This window comes from Tamandua tetradactyla, chromosome 11, assembly GCF_023851605.1.
Source record: "Tamandua tetradactyla isolate mTamTet1 chromosome 11, mTamTet1.pri, whole genome shotgun sequence".
Taxonomy (NCBI): Eukaryota; Metazoa; Chordata; class Mammalia; order Pilosa; family Myrmecophagidae; genus Tamandua; species Tamandua tetradactyla.
The window spans coordinates 84,405,072-84,430,311 of NC_135337.1; the positions used below are offsets into that span (position 1 = coordinate 84,405,072).

The 25,240-nt window shown below is 45.1% G+C and overlaps 1 protein-coding gene across 1 annotated transcript in view; it reads right to left on the reverse strand.

Moving 5' to 3' along the window:
- Positions 1-963: 963 nt before the first annotated feature.
- The window catches only part of ELAVL1 (ELAV like RNA binding protein 1), a 40,724-nt gene continuing 16,447 nt past the window's right edge, over positions 964-25,240 (reverse strand). Inside the window, exons 3-6 of the mRNA XM_077121521.1 lie at positions 17,886-17,989; positions 11,861-12,014; positions 5,674-5,899; positions 964-2,488 (exon numbers count right to left, since the gene is read on the reverse strand). Of these exons, the coding sequence (XP_076977636.1) occupies positions 2,164-2,488; positions 5,674-5,899; positions 11,861-12,014; positions 17,886-17,989 (809 nt within the window). The 3' untranslated portion in view covers positions 964-2,163. The remainder of the gene's footprint in view (positions 2,489-5,673; positions 5,900-11,860; positions 12,015-17,885; positions 17,990-25,240) is intronic.

Sequence of the window (25,240 nt, forward strand, 5' to 3'; positions counted from 1 at the left end):
ACTGGCAGGAATGTGTGGAAATGGTGAGACTTAGAGTAGGTTTCAGAATCAGGACTCCCATCTTCACTCAGAAGATGCTGGCCCGAGGCTACCACACCTTAAAGGTCTATTTTTCCAGGAAAACATTCTGGTCCCAAGATGAGGAATACTCTGGGTGACAGAGAGGTGACTTTCTTTGTGTCGAATCCAGGCAGTCGGCCTTGGTTGTGGGTTTCAAGAGGAGCTCCACAACTTTTGTGGGACTTGAAAGATATCCTTAATGGTTCTTGACAACATAGGGGACCAGGCCTGGGTACAAACTGCCTTTAGTGGGAAAACCACATGGTCATACTTAGATCTGTGAGGACAATGCAAACAGCTGCAGCACCTCAGCTGAGGATCAGGGCAACAGAATGGGGCCCAACAGCCTGGAGCATTCCAATCATCTGAGGGCTGCTCAAAATACTGACCTGCTCCAGAAAAGGGCCAGGCCTTGCACCCCATTTTCTACTTCAATAGGTAAATAGAAAGATAAATAACTCCATAATTCCATGCTCTCAATAACTGAAAAGGAAGAAAAAAAACAAAAACAAAAACAAAAAAAAAACCACAAAAGACTCTTGTTACATATTTTAGTCTCACGTCAAAGTTAAAAACTGCTGGTACCAAATTTCTTAGTTACCCTTTGTTTGATTCTCTCTGTACAATAGTCATTTATAAAAATCAGATCATATTCCTGAAGGGTTTGGCTGGAGACCTGGCCCTGTCCATTCCACAGGTCCTCTCTTACACTGTGCCTCCTGACTCCCCATTTAAAAACACCCACCTGTTACTGTATTGTTTTTATGCCACAGATTTGCAAGTGCTTTTTCTTGAGACAAATATTTGTGTCTTACAACTCATAAATTCTCCCTGAATGCTGGACCATTTGTACCTTACCTAGCCAAAAAGAAAGAAAATGTAAAATAAAAAACAAAACAAAACTCGAGCAAAACAAAATCAAATTTAATGGTCTTAAATGCAAAAGTAAAAACAAACAAAAAACACAAAAAAGCAAAAGAAAATTAACAGAACAGAACAACCCAAAATGTCAAGGCAGTTATGAAGAGAATTCTGAGGGTTAATCTTTAAAACTACAAATCAAAGGTTTTTGTTAATAGACAACTGGTAAGAAGTAAGTACTTTTCTGCTGAGTGTTCATCTGAAAGCAAAATTTCAAAACAAAATCCAACTAAAACAGAAAAAAAACTAGCGCTCACAAGAAGGGATGCGAGAAATACAATGCTCAAATGTTTATATGTTATTAAAAAATAGAGCTATCTTACGCATTCAAGCTATGTTAAATGATCTTGGAAATGGGAAAAATTATCATGAACAACCGTATCCGATGTGTGGGGTACCGTGCATGCAATGTTTGGACATAAATTCGGGGTGTCAGAGTAGCAACACATCTTCAGGCGTGTCTGGAGCTTAGATCTGACTCTGGAATACACTGACTGGAGTTTCCCTGAAACTCTTTGGTCCATTCCCACTGGCGCCTGGGCTTAAATAACATGCTTGAGTCCTTCTCTGGAAGGCCTGGCCCGGCGTGTGCCCCTCCCCCGTGGTGATGCTCGTTGGACGGGCACGCTGCTACTCCCAAGGCCATTTGGCAGAGCCTAGGACTGAGTGAGCAGGAGGTGGCAATGGGACCTGCTTGGGAAAGCAATCTCCTGTCAACCAAAGCATAAATCGTTTAAAATGTTGAAGCGGTTGAGAAAATGCACACTCAGCCTCTGTCTGACATCTTTAGTTTAAAAACTAAAACTAAAAGATAACTTTTTTTTATCCAGTTTGTGGAGACATCAAATCAAACAAATGTTAGACGGTCATATAAGTTAAAGCATGCTTCAGTTTTACCACCATCCAGAGGGACTGGTTAGTTAATGCAGTCTACTTAGATTTCTGTTTAATATATATTTTAAAGGAAATAACTTAAGAAACTTAAAATTGGTCTAACATTGTGGGATTTCAAACATTTGAACATGTCGGTTGCATCCCAGAGTATAAAAAACCTTGTCACTTCTCATTTAGACTAAGACAAACACTTGTGAAAATTGGCGCAAAATGAGTTGTACAATAACAAAAAAGTTTCAACTTCTGTCACTCTTAATGATCTATTCCGTACAAAAAAGCATGAGCGGGTTATTTGTGGGACTTGTTGGTCTTGAAGGAAACCTGTAAGATTTTGTCCCCCAGGCGGTAGCCGTTCAGACTTGCTATGGCCATCGCAGCTTCTTCATAGTTTGTCATCGTCACAAAACCAAACCCTTTGCACTTGTTGGTGTTGAAATCGCGAATCACTTTCACATTGGTCACTGCACCAAAGGGGCCAAACATCTGCCAGAGGATTCCCTCATCAGCATCCTGACCAAGGTTGTAGATGAAGATGCACCAGCCCGAAGAAGCATTTCCTGGGACATTTACACCAGAAAGCCCACTCATGTGATCTACACCCATAGGGGAGAACCTAGCAAACAGAGAGCACAACATACAGGTCAAATTCAGTTCAGGCAAATATGTCAACACAGAAAGCACATAGAGGGTGGCATGGACATGTGCTGACATGGACATCCGGCCCTCTTCCCACCAGTTGGGTTTAGCCACTGCTTGAAGGACTGAAGGGTTGGATAGCTGTGATGATCAAAATTTTACACACTGATTTTTTTTTTCAACTGAGAAGAATTCAATATGGTGGTGGAGGGTGGGTGTTGAGAACCCTGCTCTGGAGGGAATACACTCTGCTGAGGCACTTGTGGCCTGCAGAGGGCTGAATGCCGCAAACCTGACTTACCTCAGAGCAATGTCATTCTGGGGGCCTCTGATCAGCTAGTTGCTCCCTCCACCCCAATGGGTCTTGTTTAATTGCTCCTGTGGCTTCTCCCATTTTAAGTGCTAGAAGCTAGAAGTAGCTTCCACTAGTTCCTCATACTCTTTGTCTGTTGTTAGAGGAGGGCACTGGCCTTTTTTTCTTTTTTTCCAAATTTTGTACCTTCCCCTTTCCTTATCAGGACCTTCCTTCTCTGAGGGTTCACAAAGGAGCAGAGCCTGGTTAGAACACACCCCTGTGAAGGACCGCTGCAAAGCACAAGGAGAATAACTTTCCCACAGCTCCAGGATACCCTCGCTGCTGGCTCCTAACATTCTGGAAGGGCCAAGGACTGAACTGAGGGCTGTGGGGGTGAAGGAGTTGGGGTGGGGGGAGGAACACCAACAACTGTAAGCTCACCAAACTTTCCCAAAAATGTGGAACCTTTCCAAAGAAATATTTTTATTTACATAAAAAATAAACCCGGGGGGTGCACAGGTAGTTCAGTGGTTAGAATGCCCGCCTTTCATGAGGGGGACCCGGGTTCAATTCCCAGATCAAGTACCCAAAAAAAGAAAAAACCAAAACCAAAAATAAATAAATAAAAAAAAATTAACTTGGGGTGGGCCACGGTAGCTCAGCAGGCAGAGTTCTCACCTGCCATGCCAGAGACCTGGGTTTGATTCCTGGTGCCTGCCCATGCATAAAAAACAATCATCATAAAAATAAAAATAAAAGATAAATAAATAAAAATAAACCTGTTGAAAATGTGCAGATGTTGCAATAAGGATTAAGGTAGACAAGGTTTAAAATTATTATTGAAGCCATGTTGCCCTCCAGAAGTTTCACACATTAACAAAAGGCCTTAAGGTCATTTTAAGAATATTTGAGTATGATATGCCATTTGCAAAGCCACACAAGGCAACAGAGGAGAGGCATTACCTGCTCCAGACCAAAAATGTGGATTTGAGCAGTGCCATAAAAGAGATTCCTTCTCTCAACAGACAAGATATATCACTGGCCCTGACTTTAAAATCTCAAGAATAGTTTTAAAGAGCCCACACAGGACATTTGAGTTGGTTAAATGAAAATGACTTGGATGGCTTTTTAGTGGTCCCCAAGCTCAGGGGGATGACACTGAGATCACAATATCAATGAAATGGGGCTGGGCAAAGGCATCCAAGTATCTGTATGACATTTAAGCCAAGCTCGTTTTCAGTAAGCACCAGAAAGAAGTTCCTCCTTTCATAAGGACCTTGTTTTCCCCAAGTTTGGTAGGATGTTGCCTTAATCCTTAGTTTCCTCATGCAACCAAACTGCTTTGGAGGGAACCAAATATGGACACAAGTTATTATATTTATCTAAATTTGTATGTAGCTTTTACACTGAAAATAATTTGAGATAGTATTTTACTATCTTTGTTTCAAATTATTCTAATTCTTACTAATTTGAACGGTCTTTAACTTCCTAACTAGAGCTAATTTCTTTAACTTTCTTTCAGTTAATTTCTTTTCTCTTAACAGTCATGAGTGCACCGCCACCGCCCAATTCTTTTCTCTGAGAACACAAAAGGAGAATTGGCCCTTTATTTGGGGGCTTCTTCTGCTGTAATCCTAGGAACTGACTGCCAACTCTGCTCAGCTGGGTCCTCCCCTCCTCTCATCATTTATTCGAGTCTGCCTTCTGGTGGCAAAATCTTTCCCCGCTTTCCTCTGACTCTTCTGCCCTGCCCCTCTCCTCCTATCTCTCTCTCTTTGCTGTGATCCCTCTGGCATCACTCTCTTGCATCACAGCAATTCTGGCTTTTTTGGTTTCCCCCTTCTTTTCTACTCCCAGTTACTGTGACTACTCCCAACCCCCAGCCTTCCTTGGCTTTCTGGTTCTGGTATCACTGGGTACCACTGCTCACCCACCCCATCCTAGGAGGAGTAATGTAACTGCAACGTCTGACTAGCACAGTCGGATCTAGCTCACTTCACTCCAAAGACACTTCCCAGCCATTGTCTTTATATTAGAAAGGCCAGGGAGGAAAAGTCAGATTTGGAATGTGGGTGGAGTCCAGGTCACTCAACTGCGCAAAGCCCTTCAAAAGAGTACTTGAGGTCTACTTGACCTTTCTGCTTAAACGGAAATGGAACATCGAAGAAGTCTGAGAGAAAAATCCTTTAACACGCCACTGAGAGAAGACTCCATGCTACTTTTTGAGGTTTTGACAAAAGTAGCCCCCAAACTGTGATCTCCGTTGACAGTGAGGTGGTAGGTAACACACCCGACTTTGGAGGCCAAGTGCCTCACTCTGATTTTCTCTCTTGTACTAGATCCTGGCAACTAGAACCATTTTCAGTATGGAAAAGCTAAGGAACATGAAAACTATTCACTTCAAGGAAAGGGCTTTGAAACACAAGGCAAAATACTTAGATTTAAAAATGACTCTGTACACACCTATGAAAAAGTTTTGTGCTAGCACTGCTGATCCAATGTGTAAAACCTCTTGCCTAATCACACCTGAGACTGCATCTTTTCTTCTGGGGATATATGATGATGTTTTAAACTCACAGTCCATTCTCATTTCACTAGAAACTAGCACACACTAACTGTTTAGTAGCTACTTGGAACTGGCACTGTCGTCTTGATTCCATTGAAAGACAATGCTCTAAATGGAAATCAATGGCTTTCATACAGGTACCTTTGTGATGGAGTAGGGGCGGGGCATGGAAACGTGAAATGATTCCAAATACAACTTTCTAACACCATCGGCCTAGTGCCCCAGCCCTTTCCATCTCATGCCACCCACAGGCAAGAGCGAGCACAGCACAGACCTCCCAGGCTCCGTCCTCCCGACCCACCTGAATCTCTGTGCCTGGTGATGAACTGGCCCTCCGAACCGTCTAGCTGGCGAGTGGTACAGCTGGGAGAGCAACGCCACATTTTTGTTCTGGTTGGGATTGGCCGCAAACTTCACTGTAATGGGTTCGGAGGAACCTGGGGGTTTATGACCATTGAAACTGGTAATTGCCTCTTCTGCTTCCGATCGTTTGTCAAACCGGATAAACGCAACCCCTCTGGACAAACCTTTTTAACAAACCAATAAAAATGAAGTTAGGGGGAAAAATGCAAGTACTTTTAAAACTGAAAAACAAAAGTCAAATCAGTCTGCTGTGGTTCAAATCGAATCCTTGGTTAATGAAACAAATAAAAATTAAACACAAATATGAAAGCAAATTAATGGATTTTAAAATAATAATAATGACTAATAAAAGACTAAGGTCTCAGACTTTCTTCTGAGTCGAAGTGGCAACTTCACAGTCTCAGTGGCAACAGGTTTTTTGGTGACAGACACTTCAAATATGATAAAAACCCCTTTATAAAAAATGTAATGGCAGAAGAGATTACATGCACCAACACTATTTAAATGTTCAGCCCCACCAGGGATGTGCTGAGCTGAGGGCAGGGAGTGTAAACAAGGGGCCAGGTGGGGCCAGGTCTGAGAAACTCTCCGTGGGCTCTAGGGCCACTCCTAGCTGCTTCGTCCTATGAGCCGACCTGAGGAGGAGCTGTAGCCTCATGACGGCTACTGTGAGCAAGGGGCAACAGTGGGCCCTGCAGCCTAGCCCAGCCTCACATTCCTATGCTGCCTTCCCAGCCTGACCTGACACTCTGCATCACCTGTACACCTTCTCCTTCATCTCCAAGGGTGAGAAGCGCTGTTTCCCAACCCTCACCCAACTGCTCTTTCCTGCTGCTGTTGCCTCACTCCCCTCTTGGAAACTCTAAGTCCTGGACCTCCTATGGGCCCAAATCACCCTGAGAACTAAATGAAGGTGCTGACCCACTCTCCAAAAGAATTCCCAGGCACACAGGACAGTGCTGAAGCCTAACCCACTGACATTCCAGGCAGGCTCAGAGCCCCTGCCTCAGGTCTGCTCTGTACCTAGTTCCCACTCCTGGGCAGGAAGGGCCAGGGCCCCACGGGTGCAGCCTCAGGAGGGCACCTTCTCATGTCACTGGGACTGAGAATCCGAAGGCAAGCCCTGAATCACCTGCTGTAACACAATTCCTCAGCAGAGGGGAAGGCAGGACTGGGCAAGGCCGCCTGGGACCTGAGGCCTGATTGCAGTTAGCCATGCATGAGTGTGAGACACCAAGACACTGAGGGGAGAGAGTGTTTAGACCTTCTTTACCCATCTGTTCATTCATAATCTGGGCGTGTAGATCCAGTCTTTACCCTTGAAGAACTCCAGGAATGGGGATGGGAACAGCAGAAGGCTATATGGGGAAGGGAAAAGGACTAACTTCTCCACTGAGGGGTCAAATTTGAAGGCTGTGGTGTAGTTACAGTAGGAGAGGTAACAGCCAAGGGGGCCTGAGTCTGAGAGTGGCGTAACTTGGTTGGAGTTGGGAGGCTGCTGAGGGGGGAGGCTGAAGGAGGCAGCCTCAACCTAAACACTCACACTGAAGACTGCCACTCGAAGCTTCATCTTTCGACAAAGAACTTTTAATACATTGTGAATGATAATTATCAAAGGGAATAGTGGGTGTCTTGAGTACCCAGCTACGGAGGCAAGCTAATGGTCCCACCGGGTACATCCTGGCATCTTTCCTTACTCCTTTCCTTTGATGGGCATAGGGCAGGGTTCTCCCCAGCTGGCCCGAAGACTGCGGAAAGGCACAGAGACTCAGGCACACAAGGCGTTCTACTGAGGGTACTAGGAGACAGATATTAATACAAGATGTGGCCAACCCTACTTGGGCCTGCTTTGGAACATGACATGGTGGGCCTGAGCAAACATGCAGACTGCGGCCAGGGACACAAGCCAAGGATTCTCTATTTAGACCAACCTTCTCCTATGCAACATATAGTAGATGCTTGTACTGAGCCCTAAAGCAGATGTCCCCAATTCTCCCAACTGGGAAATGCCCCCTCTTGGAGATCCTGGCACACAGCACCTAGGAAGGCCATACAGTGGCCCTTAACCACCTCAAAGCTCCCTGCATTGGCTCCATGATTGTTTGAATATCAGTTTAAACATTCACATGGCTAACGTCATTCACTGAACTGGCGAAATCAGACCTAGCGAGATAAAAGTGTGCTAGGAAATTTTTAGAGACTGAGTCCAATTTTATTTTCAGTTTAGGAATTCCTAAAAACTTATAGCTGGCATTATTTTGGTTTACTCTTAAAGTCCATGAAGGACAGCTTTAGTCAGATGTGAAAATATAAAAGAAAAGCTCATCTCAGGCAAATATGAGAGAAAGCTTTAGGTGGTTAGCTCTTACAGAAAGCTGCCCCCAGGGAAATGTTTTCATTCTGATAAAGACCTTGGGATCGAGCACAGAGAAAGTGGGCATGCAAGTATGATTTCATTGGTTTACTTTATCTTTCATAGAATGATTTCAAATGAAAACTGTCTACGTAAAGGGAAGAAAACTCAACCAAGTAAAGAGGCTGTTACTTAGCGGAAAATAAACTCACTAAATTATTTGATAAATTCTTAACTTTTAAATATGGCTCTTCATTTTTTCCTAATGTTCTTCAGAATTAAGACCAGTGATCAGTAAATGACACAATCTCCAAAGTTCACAGATAAAAGAGATAAAGAAGCAAAGACATTTTTTTTCAGTAATTAAGTTCTGTCATTTTAGGATGTTTAAATTTTTTAAGAAAACTTTCCTATTTCTTTAACACTAAAAACATACAAACTTAAGACACAAACCTACCTGAGTCTATACTGGAAATGTTTCACACTGCCACACCCTTCTCGTCCTTGTCCCCCTTCAGGCCTCACAAGGCCCCTGCAACAAGGTGGCCTCTGTCCCCAGCATACTGAACCCCTGGGCAAATGGTCTCTTTCTGGAGCAGGAGTGGGGGGGCTGGGGGGAAGCCCATGACCACAGGGGGCTCACCTTACACTCTCAAATTCTAAACCCAAGGGTAGGGAAGCAGGGCTGGGCAGAAGGGCTTTGTAGATAACCCCTTGCACACCCTTGTCTCTCCCTTTCCCTCTGCCCATCTCCTGTCTTCTTGTAATGATTCTTAGGACAGACAAAGCATAGGCCTGCCAATTAGGGTAAGGTCTGAGTAGGGTGGGTGCTTCCTTTTCCAAAGTGGCAGAGGCTGTCAGTGCAAGTCCTGTGAACCATCCTGAGGTTCACGGCTGATGTCAACCGGGGAAGAATGCTGAGAAAGATAACATGCCTACAGAGGGAAAGTATGCAAAGTTTCCACCACACAGATGAGGGGAGCTGCCTAAAGAAGAAACTTCCCTCAGGATGGTTTGGGTAAATGGGTACCTAAAAGGCCAAGGAGTCCCTGAAGGGAAAGAAGGGTGGACTCCAACCAGAGAGAACTGGACCCATTCAGCAGGGCTGAAAACAGCACAACTGGAAGCAAACAGCCTACATGGAAAAGGGGGTCCACAGATGCAGAATGTGGGCTGGCATGTCACCATTCATGCCTGTGGGCAGCACCTGAGAAGCTCTAAGCAGGAGTGGGGTGGGAATAAATACGCATATTTACTAGGTGACTAGATTGTTCTCTCTCTAAGCTGGCTCTTGAAGATAAGTAAGTAAAGAGAACTTAAGGACCACAGGAAACTATTCTGGGGCTGAAGGGAGGCAGTAGAGTGCATGGTCCCCAGGTCCCTCCAGCACAGCTTGGTATTGGAGCACTGTCTGTGTACTCCCGTAACACATCAGTGACTTGGGCCTGTGAACCACGATTCTGAAGCAGAGACAAGCATAAGCTTCAACAGAGAAATGTAGCCCCTTCACCATGGCTGCATCCCAGCGTAAGCTATGATCTGGGCAGCAGGAAGGGCCAGTACACGCCAAGCTGGGTTTCCAAAGTCAGGCTGGGAGACAGCAGAGCAGATGGCAAGGCTCAGGGAGAAACATGCACCTCCAATCCTCCTCTGTTACAGATAGGACAGCCTAGTATGTCGGGAACGACAGGCCCTGATTTCTTCTGACAGTCTCCCAGGCCTCAAAAGAGTGATCTCCCTTTTGAGGCCTAGGAGCCATGACTTCCTCTGACCCAACTACAGGTGTTGGGCCCTTGTAAAGAGATGATTGAGGAACATAAAAATCAACTGCAAAGTCCCCTCAGGGGAACGGCAAGATAGGGGGAAAATTCAACTTCCCCATGTGGACAATTCCTGATATTCTCACAAGCGTGGGGACATACAAAGCTATAGACTGAGCCCTCAATCTTGGGGTTTGTTCATATGAAACTTAACCCCTCAAAGGATAGGTCAAGCCTACTTAAAATTAGGCTTAAGAGTCACCCCCAGAGAACCTCTTTTGTTGCTAAGATGTGGCCTCTCTCTCTCTGTCTCTCAGCCAACACGACAAGCAAACTCACTGCCCTCCCCATTTCTATGTGGGACAAGACTCCGAGGGGTGTGGACCTTCCTGGCAACGTGGGACAGAAATCCTAGAATGAGCTGGGACTCAGCATTAAGGGATTGAGAAAACCTTCTCGACCAAAAGGGGGAAGAGAGAAATAAGACAAAGTGTCAATGGCTGAGAGATTCCAAACAGAGTAGAGAGGCTATCCTGGAGGTTATTCTTACGCATTATAAAGATCAAATTTTTAGTTAAGGTATAATGGAGAAGCTGGAGGGAAGTGCCTGAAAATGTAGAGCTTTGTTCCAGTAGCCATGTTTCTTGACGATGATTGGATAATGCTATAGCTTTCACAAAGTGACTGCATGATTGTGAAAACCTTGTGTCTGAGGCTCCTTTTATCTACTTTATGGACAGAGGAGTAAAACACATGGATTAAACATAAATAAATAATAGAGGGAACAAATGTTAAAATAAATTTAGTAGACTGAAATGCTGGTGATGGGTGAGTGGGAGAGGGTATGGTATGTATGAATTTTTTTCTTATTTCTTTTTCTGGATTAATGCAAATGTTCTAAGAAGTGATTGTGGTGATGAATATACAACTATGTGATGATACTGTGAGTTACTGATTATATATCAAGAATGGAATGATCATATGGTAAGAATGCTTGTGTTTGTATGTTATGTTCAAAAAAAAAATCAACTGCAGACAATTCAATTAGCTTTACTGAGCTCCATGAGCAAAGAAATCTTTCTAGTGTGTCAGCAAATTATTCTCCCTCCTTTTGGGAACTGCCATTTTCTGCTATTTCCACTAAGAGGCTTCAATGAAACCTATAATTCCAGCACTCAAGCTCCCATAAAAAAGAGCTTAGGTTGTCTCTCAAAGGCTTTCCAAACCTTTCTTATGGCTTTCTCTCATCTCCATGCCCACTAATGACTTCAGCTCAATACCGAAGAGCCAGCAGTGTGTGCCCTAACATTCAAGTTGGTATGCAATGGCCATCTCATCCAGTCCTCTGACCCGCTGTACTAAAGAACACATAGTAGCTAAGACCTGCCACCCATTCAAAACTGTTTCTGACTGCACAGAGCAGCTTCTGCTGGTATGTGTGGGTCCTCAGCTGCTTTGGGTAAAGCCCAGAGCCCAAGGTGTTAATGTCTTGTGCTGAGATGACCTGAGGAAGAACCAGCAAAGTGACCAGGTCTGTCAGTGAGAGGAATTCACTGCTTTTGGGCATCATGTGCTTTGGATGTGCAAATGCAGAGGGGCATGAAAGTCATAGAGACTGAGGGACAGCTCAGCAGCAACAGTCAAACTTGGAACTTCTGGGCAATTCAAATAGGAATTATGGACCACAGAAAAGACTATTTCACACTGCAAACCATCTGTGTGGAACACAAACAGGAGTAGCAACCTTTTTACCCTATTCACAGGCAAGGCTGGGACATTCTGGTGCCTAAGGAAAGATGCCAGAACTTCTCAGTGTTTTTATCATAAATTGCTAGGCTAACATTTATCTTCCCAGACTCAAAAAGGAAAAGTCACTGCCTTCTCATTTCTAGTCTGTCCTCATTTGTGGCATCAAACAATGATCTGTATATCTTTAGAGAATCTAGCCTGTGAACCAGAGGGGAACCCTCACTGCTGGTCGTTGGCCACCTACTGCTGGCCACCTGGCATACCTGTGGTCTGATCCACGAGGACACGGGAGTTGATGATTCGTCCAAATCGAGAGAACATGTCCTCCACATCCTTTTGAGTCATGGTCCTTGGGAGTCCACTAATGTACAAGTTGGCATCTTTGATGACCTCGGAGCTTGGGCGTGCATACGACACCTTGAAAATAAATTGCTTTCTAGGATTAGGACAGAGACTGAGAAAAGGTGTTATATTTTCAGGCTAGGAAAAGCCAACCCTAATGTAAGAAATCAAGCACAGTACAAGGTATTCTACATAATACTTTTCACCAATAGCAGCAGCCAGGCAGTATAGCTGAGCACTTTGTATTGTTTCTCATTTGGTCCTTGTCATACCCTGCAGAGGCAGACATCGGTTCTGCTTTACAAAGTGGAGAGCCTGAGGTCCCTCAGCTTGTGGACAGCAGGGCCAGAACCCACATTCTATCTGCTCCTGTTCTGATCATGTGCTGTAAGGACAGGACTCAGTTGCACCCAAGGGAGTCAGAGTTGAATTGAGAGGCTGGGAGAGAGGGAAAGAGGATGCAGGGACTCATGTCCTGGGAAGGGTGAGGCTCTTCACACAAAGGGACATTGGACACTGTGCAGAAACAAGAGCGTTCTCTCTGAGGGTTATAAAATTGTGATGAAATGAGACTGAGACTGGAATTCTGGAGCAAATACAAGCTCCTAGGTCTCACTGGTCAGGATGAGGGCACTGGATGATGGGGTTTGTTCCTACCACCACACTGAGGTCTGTAAGGAAAGACAGGAGTATACTTCAATGGGTCAAGAACGCATGCACGTGAGGTACACACACACAACCTTTAGCCATGTGCTCACTGACTGGGAAATACTCAGAGGGCATACTACAGACACCATCCTTGCCCTCAAAGAAGAATGTGGTCCAGGTGGAAACACAGAAACCCAAATCAGAAATTCTGTGCTATGATCAGAGGACAGTATCACCTGGAGAGCCACCCAGGGCTCATAGAAGTGAGCCTCAAAGGAGAGTTGGGACACAGGGATGCTGACAGTAAGGCTCACGGGAAGCAGGTCCTGTCACAAGGCTAAGGGTCTCCAAGAAGCTGTGACACTCCTGAGAAGCATCCCTGGGCTGCTTTCAGGTCCAAGGCCCCTCAGTTTGGCTTGTGAAGCAGAGCCTTTGGACACATTCAGTCACTTGATTATGTGTTCAAGGGCTGGGGCAGATGCAGCACTGTCACCTGAGAAGAAAGATACCTTGGCCCTCAGGTGCCCCTTCAGCCCCCTATTTCACAGAAGTCCTTAGTCATACTCTTCAAATTCCAAAAAATGATACCATGTGTCAAAATGTGTTAACCCTGAGGACCTCAGGTTGACGGAAGGAAGCAGGCACAAAAGGACAATTACTGTAAGGAACTCATGGAAATGAAATAATTAGAATATGCAAATCTGAATCAGAAATCAGAATGCTGGTTACAAGGGGCAGGGCTACAGGTGAGAAATGGGGAGTATTGCTTCAGGGGTACAAAGTTGTTGTTAGGGGTGATGGAAAAGTTTTGGTTATGGAAGTGGTGAGGGTAAGCACCGCACTGCAGATGTAATTAAGACCACTGATTACATACTTGAAAGTTGTTAAAATGGGATATTATGTTAATGACAATCCCATAGGACAGTACAACACAAAAAGTAAATGCTAATGCAAATGATGGACTATAGTTAATAATATAATTACAACCACATTAGTTCATCAATCTTAACAAAGGCACCACACTAATACAAAATGCTAACAATAGGGAGAACTATGTGTGTGTGTAGGCGGTGTTATGGGAACTCTTACCTTCTGCGTGTTTTTTTTGTAAACAACAAATGCTCTAATAAAAAAAGTAAAAGAAAGAAGAGGATGCTAGCTCTCTCACTCTCATCTGGGCTTAATGTACCTAGGTCCACAGTCACCCAGCTCCATACGAGCCAGAGCGGATCTCCCAACTCTCTGCTGTCCAATCTTACCAAAAGCCCCTCAACTGGCTTCACGTTTAGGGCAGGTAGGGTGGAGGAAGAAGGCAGGACTCTGGCTATTCTATGCTTTCCCAGAACCAAGCTGGACCAGCAGGGAGCTGCCTCCTGAGACCATCCTATTCTAGCTCTTTGCAGACATAACTGGGTCCATTTGCATTTGGGGGTTGTGCCAGTTTCAAACTGCTGTGTATCCTAGAAAAGCCATGTTCTTTAATCCTCATTCAATATTATTGGATGGGATCTTTTTAATTAAGTTGTTTCTACGGAGATGTGACCCATCCAATTGTGCGTGGGACCTTTTGATTAGGTGAATTCCACGGAGATGTGTCTTCAACCATTCAAGATGGGATTGCTTACTGGAGTCCTTAAGAGGGAATGTTTTGGAAAAAGTTTCAGAGCTGACACAAGCAGAGACGTATGGTAATGAAGGAACAAAATGACCCTGGGGATGCTGTTTAAAACGAGAAGCCAAAGACCCCAGCAGATGCAAGTCACGTGCCTTTCCAGCTGACAGAGGTGTTCTAGACCTATAGGCTTTTCTTGAGTCAAGGTACCTTTCCCTGGACGCCTTCACATGGACATTTTTTATAGCTTTAGCACTGTAAATCTGCAACTTAATAAGTGCCCTTTATAATAGGCATTCCATTTCTGATATATTACATTCTGGCAGCTTTAGCAAACTGAAACAGGAATCTACTCTGTTTTTTTTAATCTTTCTTTTCTTTACCCTTGTTCCTTCCACCAGCTTTATGAACTGGAAAAGCTACTTAATCCCTCTGAAACCAGGATGCTTAGTAGATGTGAGTACTATTATTATTATAATGTTTAAAGGTAGAAACCAGTAAGTGAGGGTTTATAGAAAAAAAAAAAAGGTATACACTGAGTGAAAAACTTTATCCCCTACCCTCGGTTTTTATTGAAAGACACAAGGGAAAAGGGCATTCCCAAATCTATCACGCACAGCACTGGCATGGAAGCCACCCTGACTGTATTTATTATCATCTCCCTGAAAAGCCTCAAAGGTAAATTGTTTGTTTGAGTCAAATGCTAGGCCAGGCTTTAATTCCTTTGTATAACAGGTGTTCTCAAGGAATATGATAACCCTTTTACTTTTCTCTTTCTGTTCAGCCACTGTCAAGTTCAGAGTCAAATCAGAAGCTGAACCAAGGAACAGGGCACACAGTGGGTGTGCCACCATACAGCCTAGGCACGCCTTGGGCCTTTGTCCTGTGACACCTCGGCCTGGAAGATGCTCCCCTAAGCTCCTAGCATGACTCTCTCCCTTGCCTCCATTAGTTTTTTCTTAAGTGTTCCATTCTTGAGAAACTTTTCCTAAATTGTTGATTTAATATGGACCCCCTCCAGTCACAACCAATTCCCTGGTTCTCTCCACTGCATTTAGCATAATCTGATATACCCCATATTTTATTTAACTGCTTAGAACACACCCTATGAGGGCAAAATTTGTTTTGTCTGCTACTATAACCTCAGCACCTAAAATAAATTCAGGTGAACAGCAGGAATTCAATAAATATATGCTGGATAAATGAATAAAAAAGTAACTGCTATTATGGATAATAACACAACACACAGCTCAACTACAGTCACTGCATAGATCTTGCCTACCTGCATGTTTGTCCCCCAGCATCTTGTTTTATAGCTAACAAAAGTTACAGAGGGGTACAGCTTCCCACATCCCAGGGATCCTGTGAGCTCTTGGCTTTGAACTCAGGAACTGCTACTCCCATCTTTCCCACAAATAAGAACCTCTTGGGTGCCTGTGAAAACACAGGCTTCAAGACCCCCAGTAGAATCTTTACTTTTAGCGAATGCCTGATTTCCCCTACACGTAATTAAGAAAGCAATCAAGTGCAGTTTTGAGTACCAACTCCCCAGTAACATCAATTTCAATCCCAAAGAGGCGAAAGATATATATTCCCATACAGGGATGCCTGTTTTTCCTATTTGAATGAACAGAACTATTGATTTAAGGATAACTGTTTTGCTAGAAGTAAAAACCTAATATTGCAGAACTGTAACCAATGCCAAACTTGAAATCTGTTCTACAACTAATGGTTGCAATGTGCTTTGGAATCTATTGCTTTCATATATATATATGTTATTTTTAAGAAAAAAAATGGCAATTGTGATGATAAATACACAGCTATGTGATGGTACACTTTGGATGATTACATGGTATGTGAATATATACTATATATCAATAAAAAATCAACAAAAAAGAGTAACTGTTCTAGTCTATACCTCAGCCCATCTCCCTCAGAACCAAGAACATGAACCATGATTTCCTAGAGGAGATGACAATTCCTAAAGAACGGGCATCCTGTGCCTTGCATACATGTTGGGGCTGGGCATTAGAGGTCACTTGTGTATGAGCAAATGCTGTGGCATGTGACTTCCTTCACCAGCCTGTGCTGGGAAAGAGCCCCTGGGAACTGTGATGGACACCGAAATGTCTGAGACACTTGTGCCCCAGGAAGCACACATTCTTGTTACCACACAGCCCAAGGAGTCCTGAAGAAAAAAGGCCTGATGAGGGAGTGATTCTTTGGTATAGGGGGTTAGATCACCGAATAAGACCACAAAATAGGTTAAAGGCAGATACAGAATAACAATCCCAGACTTCTCAAACGGACTAGCAGAAATACAGGCTTCCAGATCCATCCCACAGAGTCTTACTTAGGGGTCCACATTGGAGCCCTGGGGACCTGTACCCCAGCTGGTTCTGATGATCGGAATGCTGGGCCATGGTTTAGGGCCCAAGAGTGACCACTTCCCTGTGCCCAATAGGAATCAGAGGGGATGGTCTTCCAGTGGGGTGGGGATGGGGAGAGGATATGGCATACCCAAAGGTTCCTATGTGGTCATCTCATCCCCATTTGATTTAGGCTGAAGGAAAAGATTCTGACAGGCACATGTATTAAAAACCACAGGTGATTCACCAGGTCTGTGGGCACACTTTGTGGAGGTGAACTCTGAGGTATGGATGGAGAGGGCTGGTAGGCACAGCTGCCACAAGGTTGCTGCAGGAAGCAAGGTCACAGGGTCCTGCCTGGCATTCTAAAGGCAAGCTTAGTGGCATCCAGGGCTTACAGGAGATGTGGGAGCAAAAGGTGGGAAATACACAAGGTTTTCTCAGGGCGGTAAGCCAGAGGTGCAGCTGCCAAAGATCCCCGAAACCGGAAGAGACACTTGGGGATAGGGAGGTGAGGTGGAGGTAGGCTCTGGGGTGAAAGGGAACTGTAATCAAAGCAGAGGGAGTAAATGGCAACGGTGATTATTGCAGCAGAGATGTCCCGCACGACCTGGAGAACCTTGTTAATTTGTCACCAAGAAACCACTCAAACCTGGTGGATCCTCCCTCAGTTCATTGCAGGGCTTGACCCCCATTCCTTTCAGGCTTCTGCTCAAAAGTCACCTGTCATGTGGCACCTCCCTGTAGAATAATACTGTAACCACCAAGCCATGTCGCTGCACTCAGCACCCTGCCCTACCTTCTTTTTGTTCACTGTCTGGTACATAGTAGGTATTAAATAAATATTTCCTAAATGAATGTAGAATGAACTGGCGAGAGAAACCAGCACAAACAGAAACCGAGCAGGGTAGTTGACAGGGATGCCACGACCACTGCTGCGATAACCCCAGTGTGAGGCAGGTGAGGATGGGAACAAATTAAAGCAGACAGGTGAGAAAGGCGGACATGCCCTGAGTTGGGGATGGCGGGGTTCTGCTTAAGTGCCCTTCATGGGAGACTTTACTGCCTGTGGCCTGGAAGGGTTGAGGAGGACACGAGCCACTGGTGTAAGGCCTGGGATGATCACCACAAAACACGCCTCTGACATGACATCCCTCACTCTAACAGGCAGGAGGGCTCCAGAGCAAGAGGCCACATTAGAGTGGCCACAATAATGAGCTCCTTGACAGTGACAGTGCACGAAGGGGGGTTTACTCCTCTGGGGCAGGAATAAATGAAATGCAATGAATAAATAAAGTTGTGATAAAACCTCTTTACCTTAATGGTTTTTGACTGGAGTCTCAGGCCATTCAGCGTGTTTATTGCTCTTTCCGCATCTTTTGCAGTCACGTAGTTCACAAAGCCGTAACCCAAGCTGTGTCCTGTGTGGAAGAACATGTGCACACTTGTAATCCAAATGAGTGAGGGTGAGACAGACAGAGAATGAAAGTCTCTCTCCCACTGCATTCAAAAAGACTTGGGTAGAGAAAAGGGGACTCTAAGAAACTACAGTGATAAGTTAGGTGCAATGACTCTGTGGAGGGGGATTACAGCTGGTTACTTTTGTTGTTTGTTGTTATACTTCTTGAGCACTTTTCCGTTCTCTGCAACGAACTAATGTTAACTTCTGTAAGTTCTTTTAAAAGGTGATTTAAAAAGAAATACTGCTACTGATTACAGCCAGCAGAACCAAACCCCAAAGCATTGTGGTGCCCACTCCTACTAGAGTGGGCAGGTATGGTGGAGGAAGAGCAGACAGGCAGTGGGAGGGCCTGAGACACAGCCACGATCCCCTGGGATGAAACAGGTGATCAGCTGTCAGTGTCCAGGCTCTGGGCTACTCCCTTTTCCACAAAAAGCACAAAGGTTCGCAGCACCGGTTCCACTTACTCTCATACAACTGAAGCCACTCGCCCTACCTGGAGAGCAGAAGAAGCCAGGACACAGAGAGAATCAGAGAAGAGAGAATTCTCAGCACAGCAGCATAAACTCTGCCCTGGCTTTATGGCTGGTCACATTTCCAGTTTTTTCCCAGGAATGTGACTCTATTTTAAGTCATTGTCACCACTCAAGCCTAGGGGAGTTGTAAGGGATGCAAAAACCTAAGTTCTCTGCAGTCGGAGAAAAAGTGTTACCGGTAGGGTATTCCCACCTCTTTCTGGTGAAACAGTACTGGCAGGAGCAACTGGACACCATAGAAGTGATATAGCATAGCAGGGGGAAGGGCTCCTAGGCTCTGGAGAGGTCCAGAGAAATCTCTGAAGGTCAGAGTTCACAGAGGTCTTATAGAGGTCTAGTCAAATACGTCACTAAAGAAGGAGAAAAGAGAATGGACTAGTTCAGAGCTACAAAATCAACACCCCATTCCTCATTGGTTCACTCCCACTGTCAGTAAGTATTCCCTGCATGCCACACACTGTGCGGGGCATACAACAAAGGTCGTGCCCTCAGGGAGCTTTGTTCCAGTCCTCCAGTCTACAAGGAGCATGGAGTCAAATATAATGGGCAAAATACATGGGGGGGGGGGGCAGAGTCACGTGGATGGAGGTCCTCAAGGCTCTCAGCTGTGCAGCTGCAAGCAGGTCCCAGACCCTCCTCAAAGATACAAGACATTGGGCCCAGTGGAAAGCCCTAACTCTACTGGATACTTCCTTTCTTTCATTTTTATAAACTTTACTTTTTAAAACAGTTTTAGATGTGCAGAAAATTGTGAAATAGTAGTTAGTTCCCATAAACCCCACACCCAGCTCCCTGTTAGTAACACTGGCTTGATACATTAGTCACAATTAATGAACCAATACTGATACATGTGCAATGAACAAATGCTACTTTTATAATTTAAAAAAGGTTATTCAAAATAAAGACTGTGCTATTGACTGCATCTTGTGAACCCATACTTTATAAAGGTCTTTTTGGCTTTCTCCTAATACCCTTTTTCTGTTCCAGGATCCCACAATATATTTAGTCTTTGGGTCCCCTTAGGTTTCTTGGGGCTGTGGCTGTCCCTCAGACTTCCCTTGTTTTCAATGACTCTGACAGTTTGGTTGGCATCTAGCAGAATGTCCCTCCACTGTTTGTTTCATGATTAGATTAGAGTAATGGGTTCTTAGGGGCAAGACCATGGAGTCAAAGGGACTTCTCACCTCGGTATGTGTAACTGACATGATTTATGATTACTGATGTTGACCCTGAGCACCAGGCAGAAGGGGTGTTCTTCAGGCTTCGCCACTGTAAAGTCCTTCTCGTTTTACACCCTTTCCACACTGCTCTTTAGAAGGAAGTTGCCAGGCGCAGCCCACACTGAAGGGATGGAGAGTAACATGCCCCCTCCTTCTGGGCAGAGTATCTACATCAATTATTTGGAATTCTTCTGCACAGGCCACTTTCTTTTTTAAAGAAACACAAACAAAATTTGACCCTCCAGATCCATATTTTCAACAAAACACCCTGAGTCTCAGGGACTCCTCAAGCAGACTATTGCCATTTGTCTCTACTCCAGGGCTTTTGGCCTGGGACAAAGTGAGGACCCAGAGCACAAAGCTAAGAGGACTGCTCCCCAGGGGGGCAGAGTCTGAACTGCTGCTCAGAAAACTGCAAACAGTTCCAGGGCAGAAATTCAAGGGTCACTGCAAATGGTCCCAGAAACAAACGTTAAATCTGAGATTACAAAATGTCTATGACTTGATTTCTGACCATAACTCAAGTCTTGCTGAGCTTTTGAAGTCCAAAACACCTGCTCTCTACCCCATCTGTCATTGCGGCCAGGACCCAGGACCTGGGCCTCTTTCTGGTTCAGTGCTGTTCATATTTGGGCCTTCTTGTCAATTTGTTCCACCTATAATGCCAATTCCAACACTGGATTTCATCTGCTTTGCTCCTGGTACCACAGGTGGCCTGAGTGCTGCTAGGGAAAAGCAGACAGGTTTGAGCCTGAGCACGTGGATCTTGGCAAGGTCCTCAGCATGCCTCAGGCTTTGTTCCTAGGACTTCAGCCGCAGCTGGTTCCAATCAGTCTATAAAACACGGCCCCTTCCTGGCCCAGGTTTCCAGCAGTTCTCCCCCTTCCTCCCCAGGGTGGACACTGACTTTGCCAGCAGCGTGCTCACCAAAGCCATCAGTTTCAGGATGTGTGTCCCTCTGTTCTTGGCACCACTGGCCCCCAATGACCTTTCTGTCACACCTCCTCCTCCTCCTCTTACCAGGGGAAAACAGCCCCACGTATTCTCTAGGTTTTCCCGTCCCCTCCCATCTCTCTGGTGCTCCCTCCACACACTCCCTGTCTCTGCCTCACTCTCCCTGGGTGACCTTTTTGAACGCCATGCACTCCTGAACTGCCACTGCACCCAGGGATTCACTCCTTCAAATGGCCATCTCATTCCCCAATCCTGCTCCTCCTGCAGCCTTCCTCCCAGTCTGAGTGCCCACTACATGCCAGTTTGTGTCAGGCCTGGGGGATCAAAGAGGATCACAACAGGGGGCACTTCCTACCTTACTGAAACTCACACCCCAAGATTAGGGAAGGATGAACAAGAAAGCAGTAAGAAATTCCATACCAGAGCCTGCATGTGAGTGCTGCAGAAGGGATAAGAGGATGAATCCCTGGGACAGGCGATACGGAAATCATGGTAGGGAGTGGGGGAAAGAAAGAAGGAAAAGGAGAAACAGAGGAGAGGGGGGAGGAATGGGAAGAAAGAGTGAAGGGAAAGGTAAAGGAATAAACTCTGGGTCTGAGGTCAAGCTATGTCCTAGAGGCCGAGTGTCCCCCAGCTTTCCTAAATTACGGGAAGCGCGCCCCCTTCTGGCCATAAGGCGGTGGTTCTCGGCTCTGGTTCTCTGACCCTCCAGGCAGGAAAAATGCAGAGATTCCATCATTCCATAGTCCTGGATCTGGGTCTGGGTAGGGCCAACACCTGCATCTCTTCACAGCTCCAGGCACAGGTCTTGTAGCCTGGGGCCTACAGGTCTAAATGTAGCACTGTCCGGCATCACCAGTAGTTACAGAGTATTCTGTGGCATGGACAGGCACAGTTTACAACAGCCCTGGTAGACAGGTTATTTCAGTTTTCCATAATATAAGCCACAGAGGTAAATATTCTGGCACACATTCTTGCCTACTGATTATTTCCATAGAATCTTTGTCTCCCTAGAAGTGAAATAGGAGTATATATACCTTCTATTTACATAGAAGGCACTATTTATGCCCAGTCAGGCAGCCCCTTGAGCAAGCACAATCAAATGCTCCTGCATTTCCAAACATATTTCTTTCTCACTCCTTTCGCAGACAAATTAATCAGACATAATGGTTTAATCCCTTTATACTTCTCTAAACTGGAAAAGCCTCAAATTTTTTTTTGGTGCACAGCTGAGGGAGATGAGAGCCCATGAACAAGGCCCTCCTCTGCCATATGAGCCAGTAGGTACAAGTGAGTTCTTTCTATAGACATCTATGGGCCTCAAGGGAAGATGACTTCACCAAGGGAGAGAAATGGGGCCTTGGTAGGGGGAGGAGGAAGAGGGAATGAGTGAATTAGGGAATAAATAAGAAACAGCAAACAACCCAAAGAAAAAAATGGGCAAAAGACAAGAAGGGTATTTCACAAGAGAAGAAACACAGACAGTCAATAAATACTTGCAGACAAAATCAGCTCCACTAGTCACTTTAAAAATGTAAATTACAACAATGATTATATGTTAAGTTTCACTTAAACTGGCAATGATGAGATATCAAATCCAACCAGTGGAATATTTGGCTTATAATATGGAAAACTGAAACAACCTGTCTACCAGGGCTGTTGTAAACTGTGTCTATCAATGCCACAGAATACTCTGTAACTACTGGTGATGTCGGACAGTGCTACATTTAGTGACAAAGAAAAATGTTCACACATACAGAAGAAAAGCTCACCCAACGGCTTAAGTGGTATGAGTCCATTTTTGTAAAAGCACATGATTGTTCACCACTAGGAATAAAGAAAGAAAAAAGTCTGGAAGGATAGGCACCAACAAGTGAACAGTAGTAGTGGGGGTTAAGGGTAATTTAGATTTTTTTTTTCCTGTTTGTCTCACACAGGGCGTCCCAGCAGAGGGCACATATTAAACACCACGAGAGCTCAAGAACAGGATATGTTTAGGAAATGGCAAGCAACTCTGTTCAGCCAAGAGGTGGATGAGTAGGGGACACAGTGGCTGGGGATGAAATGGACAGGTCCTCAGGAGCCTTGGGGGCAGGAGTCAGGAATGTGAGCTTTATCCTGACCAGAGTTCTGTGTAAAAAGAAAAACTACAGCAAATGGGCTGAGGGCTTGGAATCAAGTGGCCAGCAGACAGTTCGGGGGTGGGGAGGGGAAGAAGTCTGACTCCTTCTGAGCCTCCCTGGGCCAGATGGCCCTTTACAAAGAGACCATATGCCAGGGCAAAGAACAGAGAAGGGCTGCATAAGAGGGAACTGTGTGGCTCAAATGGATGCCCAGTGGCAGCATCTAGTTAGTGTTTGCTGATGGACTGGTAAGCAGTCAGCACAAACACCATGCTCTTCCTGTCTAAGGAGGGGGATGGCCAGCCAGAAACATTCTGACTCTTGAGGCGAAGAGATCACCCCAGCACATGAGGCACTCCCGGCATCCCCAACCACCACCCTGCCCCTCCTTCCTCAGTCACCGGTGTTGGCACTCAATAAATATTTGTTGAATCAATGAACTTCTAGACTGATCTTTCTCCCCCTATCCACAGATCCATTCATTCATTCATTCAACAAACACTAACTATGGCTATGTCTAGGAATGCAGAGGCTAATAAGGTCCCTGTCTCCAAAAAATACATCAATCTATTGGAAAAGAAAGTTCCTGTTTCTGTACAGTTGGGAAGTCTCATTGCTGCAGGATGGCTTACGTTGTCACAGGACTTAGAAAAGGAGCACCTACTGTTGACTGAGTTGGGCAACGGAAAGCATTCAAAAGCAAATGAGGCCCAGAAACAGAGGGTCTTAAAGCAGGTGAGTGACAGGGTCACATTTGAACTGTTGAAAGATCCCTCCGCTGCAGTGAGAATGGTCTAGAGGGAGCAAGAATGGGATCAAGGCAGCCAGTTAAGAGGCAAGTACAGCAATGCAGGCAAAAGACTGTGATGTTCTGGTCCAGGAGGGTAGCCTGGGAAATGGGGGAAAGGAGATGGACTCAAGAAACAACCAGAAAGATGTCTACAGACATCTGCTAGGGATTTAAGTTCAGGTCCTGCAAATTTCTGACCAGAGCCACTGAGGGGGCAGTGGTGCCATGTGGGGACATGGGGACAAAGGGAAGCAAGCAGTATGCGTGCAGGAAGACTGCAAGGTGAGTTTTGGAATACATTGACTATTATGTGCTGAGGGGTTTGGTGCTCAGAAGAACATACTGGCATAAAGAGATGGGAAACTGATGGTAAATTTAAGCTAAGAATGACTCTGTTCACTCAAAGTATAGGCTTAGGAAAAAAGGCTACGGTATAAGAAGGAGGTGTGAGAGTGTCAGTAGCCCCAGGAGTAGGAAGAAAGCGGTTCATGTAAGGTAAGGGAAGAGGATGCTTCTGGAAGGAAATGAAGACAGTACATTTGACTGCTCTGCGAATGGGAAGAGAGGATGGACAACAGCTGGAGCAAGGTTCTCACTGGGGGGTGATTCTACCCCTCAGGAGATTCTTGGCAATGTCTGGAACATTTCTGGTTGTCACAACTCAGAGGGTGCCATGGGGGAATGGGCACAGGGCAGGGATGCTGTTCAACATGGTATAATGCACAGGATAGACACCACAAGGGTCTATCAGCCCCAAATACCCACAAGTGCTGAGGCTGAGAAACCCAGAGCTAGAGAAAGCCTTGAAACCCTGAGAGGATTCTTTAAAAGACAGTAAAGCCTAGAGCATGTTTAAATGCTGATGGGAAAGTGGGTACTAGGCAGTCTAAGCTTCCTGGGAAGCCAGGGATCCCAGGGAAGTGAGCCAGGGCAGAGGTAGCTGTTATTTTTGCAGTGAAACAGGAGGCAGTTATCATCTGTGAGTGAAGGGGGTGGTGAGAGACCTAAGGAGGAAACTACATTGAAATAGCTGTTGTGCAGAGTGGGGAAACCACAGGTTAAATTGAGCTAGATTAGGGGTCTGATTTGACAGGTTTGTCTGCTTGGTTGCAAGACTGTCTGAAAGTTCCACAGACGCATTGGACCCACCACTGGGGTTCTGCAGAATGGTGTAATAAAAGGAAAAAAGGGCAGTGAAATTTAAGGTCATGGAGGAGAGACTGGCCACTGAGGAACTTTTCACACTTCGGTGGTAGAGGAATAAAAATAATAATGTGGTGTGTTGTCATAAATTTACTTTCATTTGATGTAAAATATTAGCAAGAAGCTGAGCTAAAATTTGAGCCCAGGTCCATTTCCTCCATAATTCCTGAGTTTTTAGCAAATTACATATTTCCCAAAGATAAGACTAAGCTTATTTTTGAACTGAAATAATTTCCATTTTACACTTTTGCTGTTCTCACTGGTTCTCAAAACCAGTTCATTCCAGACTGATCTCACCAAATCTAGCTGTTTCTATAAACATAGCTAACATTCCTTTGAAAACTACAACAAAAGAACAGACAAAGAAGTCTGGTACCTGAGAAT